Raw genomic sequence first — 7,242 nt, forward strand, 5'->3', positions numbered from 1 at the left:
CGGATTTCTAAACTAAAATGTCCTCTGCTGCAGATTCTGTGCATCCACTTAAAGCGCTTCAGGCACGAATTGATGTTCTCCACCAAGATAAGCACCCACGTTTCTTTCCCGCTCGAGGGCTTGGACCTGCAGCCTTTCCTGGCCAAAGACAGCTCCGCCCAGACCACCAACTATGACCTGCTGTCAGTCATCTGTCACCACGGCACTGCCAGCAGTGAGTGGGCACAATCGAGACCGGGGCATCTGCCTTTTAGTTGGCACACACAAGTGTCCTGCATTCATTAGCCTGTAGACAAATCTCATGTGTACTTGTTAGGTTTATGAATGCTGCTCTAACGCATCGCCCCGTCTGATCCCAGGTGGCCACTACATAGCGTACTGCAGGAATGACGTGAACAATCTGTGGTATGAATTTGATGACCAAAGTGTCACCGAGGTGTCTGAATCCTGCGTCCAGAATGCTGAGGCTTATGTGCTCTTTTACAAGTAAGAAAACACTCAAGATTTCAGTCTTTCTACTCAAAAGCAGGAACCCTGTGTTCCCTTTCCCAGCTAGCAGGGAACGTTTTCACAACATTAGTTAACATTACCTACAAGTTGCAATAATGTTTTGAAGAAAAACATTTTAATGTAATGTTCAAAGAACGTTTTAAGGATGTTTATCATGTCAAGTAATGTTCCTTTAAGGTTAAATACTGACTAAGACGTAACATTATAGCTGCAACATTATGAGGATGTTTTGGTGATGTTGAGAGGTGACAGATCATAAAATGTTCTTTTTATAAAACATTCCCATAATGTTACATGAGAACAAAGGAAGAACATTTTCAAAGCAATATTCAAAACATGTTATTAAGGTGTGAGATTACAGAACATTTTTCATGAAAATGTAATGTAATATGATATCTATCTATCTATATATATTTTTTGATGTTAATAGTGAACTTTACTCCAACTTTAAGAATAATGTTCTGGGAACTAAAAGAAAACTTGCCGCTGAAAAAGTTACTAAAACATAGCATTGGTTGCATTGTACCATTCTCAAATTTTTTGAACCAAAAATTGCTAGAGTGGGTACCCCTTTAAGATTCACTGTGCTGCTTTGATATTCATAACTTTCATCTCACTTTTGTGATTAATTCGTGTGTCTGTTTGTATCACAGAAAGAGCAACGAGGATGCACTGAAAGAACGTAGGAGGGTGTCGGGTTTATTCAACATGATGGAGCCCAGCCTGCTGCAGTTCTACATCTCCCGCCAGTGGCTTAACAAGTTCAAGACCTTCGCTGAGCCGGGACCTATTTCCAACGACGACTTCCTGTGTTCGCATGGAGGTGTGTGCAAATATCTTCTTACTCTTGCATTAAGTTTGAAAGGTCAGCCTGGGACAACATTTTTTTCCCTGCGTCCACAACTTTCATTCCCCCCCTCTTTTCTGATGTGCCCTATGTGGGCTTTTTGTGTTTTATCATCTTGTGTCTACGTCCTGCTGCAAAGAGCAATTACCCTTCAGGGAAAAATAAAGTTGAAAGTTGAGTTGAAAGTTGACTATGTCATCATCATACTGAAACCGCTCAGAGGTCAAAGTATCCGCAAACATGAATCCTGTTTCTTGTGTCGTGCATAAGCGTTTAGTGGAAAATTTGTGCTCCATCCTCTCGTAACACAGCTTCGGCTTTCATCCTTTGCTGTGGATTTTTGACTTTGACAAAGACTGCAGAGTATTCCCTTCACAACACAGCAGACTTCAAAAGGGGGTTTTACTTCTCTTTGTGCAGATGATCCTTTTCTCTCGTTTTCTTAGAGAAGAGGGAAGAATTGTAAAAGGGTTTTATGCCAATCAAGCTCCCTTTCTTTTTGCCCTCTATTTAGAGAACACTGGAAATTAAGGAATTTAAAATTAAGCAGGAAAAAATGTAAATTTATGATAAAGCTGTTAGAGTACAGCGGCTGCGGCAGAAAATGTGTGTCATTCTGTAAATAAGCACGTTCAGGTTGTTTCCTCCTCCTCTGCAGCTACTAGCACATAATAACTGGCTAGTCAGGTACAAAAGTAGAGATAATATCAGTGCAGTAAAACCATGATTGTGTTGCAGCAATGCGGCGAGTTGTTTTATTTTCACTTTCCTGTTCATAGCCAAGGGCGTCATTAGAAATATATATTTAGGCATGCAGAGCCTTTATTAGGGGCTCTGGCAGCATGTTTCCCCAGGAGAGGTTTCCAAATGAACAGTCATAGAGTGGTTGCTTCACATTATTTTTTGTGGTTGATTTGCAGTCATAGATTATGGCTTTAGTTTGGATTTGATTGTGATTGTTTCTTCCGAGATTTTTTCACTGGAAAGATTTTTTATAGAGGCTTGAAGAAGTGAAACTGTCCGAAAAAAAAATGTTTCACAACAAAAAGAAAAAATAGACTAAATCATCTCTGTGGTGCAATTTTTTTTTTTTTTAATCTCCTTGTAAATCCTTGGATTTATCTTAACACCCCTAGTGGGTCCCAACCCCCGGGTGAAAAACCACTGCTTTAATAAGGACTGGGATGTTAGATAGTATTGGGTAACATAATTTTAGCGCTGACTTTGACATCTTTCTGCATATTTCTGCCAGTTTCTTGGCTTTTCAACACAATCATAGTTACAATGTTCCACTGACCTGAGACAAATGTACATTATGTTTGTTGTCTCTATACACAACTGTCATCTTTAAAATGTAACACTGTGAATATCTGATGAATGCTTCAATGTGTTTCACCAGGCGTGCCCCCCAACAAAGCGACGTACATCGATGACCTGGTTGTGATGCTGCCGCAGAACGTGTGGGATCACCTTTACAGCAGGTGCAAACAGCAGACAAGGCCAACTGGAGGCTTTAAACATTTCCAGACCTCTCATATATCAGTGTGCTCACAGTCGCAGTATCTTTTCCTTTCGTGGAGTTAATTTCATGTGTGAGTTAATGCAGATTGCTCCCTGCAGGTACGGAGGAGGACCAGCTGTCAACCACCTGTATGTTTGCCACACGTGCCAGATTGAGATAGAAAAACTAGAGAAACGGCGCAAGTCAGAGCTGGACATGTTTGTCAGGGTAAGTCTTTCAACCATCAGCCCAGTCGCCAGAAATGGTGATACTGTATGTTTCTGCAAAGCATGAACAGGTTACGGTTGTGTGTATCATATGTATAATGTAGTTCACGTTTGTATTTTGACAAGAGATTGAGACATTTCCAGCCATGTTTGTAGCGACTAAAGGGGGTATTTTAATGAGAGGTAGGGAAATTTCCAACCGTAATAAGAAAAGTCTCCATTTTTAACAAAAGGTAAGGACATTTCCAGCTGTGTTTGTAGTGACAAAAGCAGGTATTTATTAATGAGAGTTTGGGATATTTCCAGCCATGTTTGGAGCAACAAAATAAAGTTGTTTATTAAAAGCTTGAGACATTACCAGCAGTGTTTGCAGTGACAAAAGCAGATCATTTTAACAAAAGGTCAGGACATTTCCAGTTTTGTTTGTAGGGACAAAAAAAGAGGTTAAAACATTTCCAGTGTTGTTTGTAATGACAAAACTTTTTTTTAACAACAGATGGTGACATTTCTAGCCATGTTTCTAGCATCAAAAGCAGGTATTTTGAACAAGATGTTAGGACACTTCAAGTTATGTTTGTAGCGATAAATGGGGGCATTTTTTAACAAGAGGATGGGACATTTCCACCTGTGTTTGTAGCGCCAAAACATTTACTTTTTATCGAGAGGTTGGGCCATTTCCAAAAGCAGATTTTTTTCAGCAAGAGGTTGTGTGTGACAAAAGTGCACATTTTTTAACAGCAGATCGAACAGACGCTTCCAGCTGTCTTTGTAGCGACAAAAGCAGGTATTCTTTAACAAAAAGTGTGGACATTCCTAGCTGTGTATGTACAGTATCTACAAAAGTGCATAATTTTTGACAACTATTTGGGACATTTGTAGTGACCAAACAGGGAATTATTCCTGACCAAATGTTTTTTGTCCCTGAAACCTATCCATTTACCACAGCGCTGTGAGAACATAAAATTGAAAATTGAGTTGTAAAGAAAGTTTCAACACATGAAAAAAATGTAACATATCTGTGATTTGCAGAAACACACAATGCCAACATTTATTCTGGGGACTGGGTTGCAACCATATGTCCACCAGCGAGACAATGAGCAGCTAAAAAAATGGAGCTTTAGCCTGATACAGGAAAAAAAAATGACGTGAGTGATAATGCAGCGGGTGTCAGCGAGCCTCAGTGCAGCCGAGTTCTCATGGGAGTGTACAGGCCTATTCTCCAGTCTATTGAACCAGCTGATAGGGCGCACGTGTTAGTGCTCTTCACCCTGCAGGAGATGAGAGGTGTGAGCCCGATGAAAGCCTTATCATTAATGCATTGGGACAGATGCAGCTGTTATTGCCTGCTCAGTCTGCTCACTCACACAATGGCTGTTCACATGAAGAGATAGATGGTGTGTGTGTGTGTGTGTGTGTGTGTGTGTGTGTGTGTGTGTGTGTGTGTGTGTGTGTGTGTGTGTGTGTGTGAGAAACAGAGAGCGGGATTGTGTCATTTCCAAGAAAGATGAAATTGGTGCAGTGTGGTGTTAAGACTGTGTTCTAATTGGAATAACTACCAAAGAGAATTGATTAGGTTTTCCATCTCCTCTCCTCTCAATCCTTTCATCCTCACTTTTTTTTGTGCCCCCCTCCATTCCCCTCACCCCTCCTGTTTCTCCTCCCCGTCCCTTTGCGTCCTCTCTCCTCCCTCTTGTCTCTACTGCTCACTCCTCCCCCATTTCCTCTCCCCCTCTCCTCTGTAGCTGAACAAGGCGTTCCAGGAGGAGGAGTCTCCAGTGGTCATATACTGCATCAGCATGCAGTGGTTTCGTGAGTGGGAGGGCTTTGTCAAAGGAAAAGACAATGGTAATTGGACAGAAGTCTTGCCTTTCCACCCCCAATCCTGTTTAAATGTCTGATTAAAAGGCGAAAGGTTTCCCGCATGACATTTGTTCCTCATATCTGGTGACTGAAAAGCTGCTGCAAATTTTTGTTTCATTTAAATTTTTTAAACAAATGTCCTACATAAAGGTCTGCACATTTACATGGTATAGGAGAACATGGCAAACGAACTGTTTTATATGGGACATCCAAATTCTTTGTTTCCAAAGGCTGCACATGTTCAAAAGAAGCTGTGAAGTCCCATTTCTACTCTTGATTTATCTTCAAAGAGTTTGCTTTAGTCCCCGGAGTCAAGTTTCCCTCCCGCTACAGCAAAATGAAGCGTCAAAATATATTTCATTTTCTTGCACTCGTTCTCATTTTCTTTGCTTCCCTTGCTTTGTATTGTCACATCTATTTATAACAGCTTACATCTGGCGCGTCTGCAGACGTCTTTTTTTTTTTTCACTCTGACTTCTGCTCCTCTAATATTTGTTTTCTCGCTGTAGCAAGTGGGGAGCAGAGATTGCTTTTCATATCGTGACAGAAACATTTGACACTTTAACATCAGTGCTCTTTGAAACAATTAGGATTGAGAAAAGACCTCTGAAGAATAGACGTGCATATTACTGCTGTGTATGCAATTATGACAACTAATAGTCTTCCTCCCTTTTTAAGATCCTCCGGGGCCCATTGATAATTCCAAGATTACTGTAAACAAGAATGGCCATTTAACACTCAAACAAGGTACTAACTTTTATTATTTTTATTGTGATGTTGTGTTATTATGTCTCTGCTTTTATGCTGTAGAAAGATGTCATTTTTTATTTTTTGTGCAGGTATTTTAAGAAGCATGAAAATTAATAAACAGATGAATAACAATTTTTGCAGATATTAGTGACATTTAAGCGTGTGTTTTTGCTCTGACCTCGCAGGAGCCGACTCGGGACAGATCTCTGAAGAGACGTGGAACTTCCTCCACTCCATCTACGGCGGCGGTCCACTCGTGACGGTTCGGCCGAACATCAGCCACCAGGAAGCAGAATCATCACAGTCGGAGGAGAAGATCGAGATGGAGACGCGCTCTGTGTAACCCAAGCACTCGGCAAAAAACACCGGGAAACATTCAAGAAATTAAAAAAAAGCCTTTTTATTTTGCACTTGACTTTTATTTCAAAAGCATTTGAGCAAAGGACCTCATCTTTACCGCTACGTGACAGCCTTTGACTGCTGACAGAGGGAATTAACATGTCTGAAAAAAAGGCTTGTCATGTTGTATAAATCTGTATAAAGAGCTCTTAAATTTCTATTAGCACTGTAGTCTTCATGTCAGGTTGTTTTCAGAACCAAGCGTTTAAATTATGTGCAGCTAAAAATTCCACTGAATGCCATATTTTTTTTCTCTCTCTTGACCAAATGAGCACATATTGTATGTCCATGTGTCTTGTGTTGCTGATATTGATGAATCACAATACATCTTGCTGTAGATATATCACACATTTTTCCTGTCGTAAGAGAATATTGTCCAATGAATGGTAAGGAGAACATAAAATGTGACACTTAAAGTGGTGAAAATCAAAAGGTTATGAAGGGACTAATTACTGAGTAGTCTCAGGAATGAATTTATGTTTTGCACTGTTCAGTAGACGTACAAATTGGCATGCTCACGCAAATGTCTGGTTTGTATTTGAATGTACCAGTACTGATAGTATGTTGGTCAAGATTCAGCACTTGGTAACTTATCAGAAGGGAGCGATTTAATATGATGTTAATAGAATTTTTTCTTTGTAGAAAATATGTGGCAGGCTGTTAAGAATGCATGCTTTAACACTCAACCCCAATTTAACATCACATGTAACTGCATGTAAATGCAAAGCTGCTCATAAAATGTGCACGCAAGTCATGATCTGGATGTATCTTCACTAAATTGTACAGCTACAGAAAGCATATTGCAGTATGTAATCAGCAGCATCAACTAGTTAATTAATCAAAGGCATTATTTTTGTGTATGGGCATGGTGTTGCTTAACGCTGATTGGAGGGAAAACAGAATGCTGTAAGGTTTTTTTGAATATGGATGTCACTTGAGTAAGATCTATCCTGAATTTTGCTGGCTGACACTATTAAAACTTGATGAAAACATGTTGAACACTGTGCTCACATTGATTTTCTCACCGTTTCTGATAGGTAGAGTGGTTGTTAGGTGGGAAAATTAGACAAGAAAAAGTCAATTATGCAGTTTTTTTTCCAAGCATGAAAAGTGACAATAAACAATCATCAATTGAAGTAGTGACCCAG

General features: G+C 39.9%; 1 protein-coding gene across 2 annotated transcripts in view; it reads left to right on the plus strand.

Annotated features, from left to right (window-relative positions):
- usp33 (ubiquitin specific peptidase 33) overlaps nt 1-7,093 on the plus strand; it is a 31,794-nt gene extending 24,701 nt beyond the window's left edge. For both annotated transcript variants that reach the window (XM_042497782.2, XM_042497783.2), the window contains exons 17-24: nt 34-214; nt 360-486; nt 1,164-1,333; nt 2,757-2,838; nt 2,978-3,086; nt 4,828-4,930; nt 5,624-5,692; nt 5,881-7,093. In XM_042497782.2, the coding sequence (XP_042353716.1) occupies nt 34-214; nt 360-486; nt 1,164-1,333; nt 2,757-2,838; nt 2,978-3,086; nt 4,828-4,930; nt 5,624-5,692; nt 5,881-6,038 (999 nt within the window). In that variant the 3' untranslated portion in view covers nt 6,039-7,093. The remainder of the gene's footprint in view (nt 1-33; nt 215-359; nt 487-1,163; nt 1,334-2,756; nt 2,839-2,977; nt 3,087-4,827; nt 4,931-5,623; nt 5,693-5,880) is intronic.
- The last annotated feature ends 149 nt before the right edge of the window (nt 7,094-7,242 follow it).

Source organism: Plectropomus leopardus, chromosome 12 (genome assembly GCF_026936395.1).
Source record: "Plectropomus leopardus strain MGB_pleo_1.0 chromosome 12, ASM2693639v1, whole genome shotgun sequence".
In the NCBI taxonomy this organism is placed as follows: domain Eukaryota; kingdom Metazoa; phylum Chordata; class Actinopteri; order Perciformes; family Serranidae; genus Plectropomus; species Plectropomus leopardus.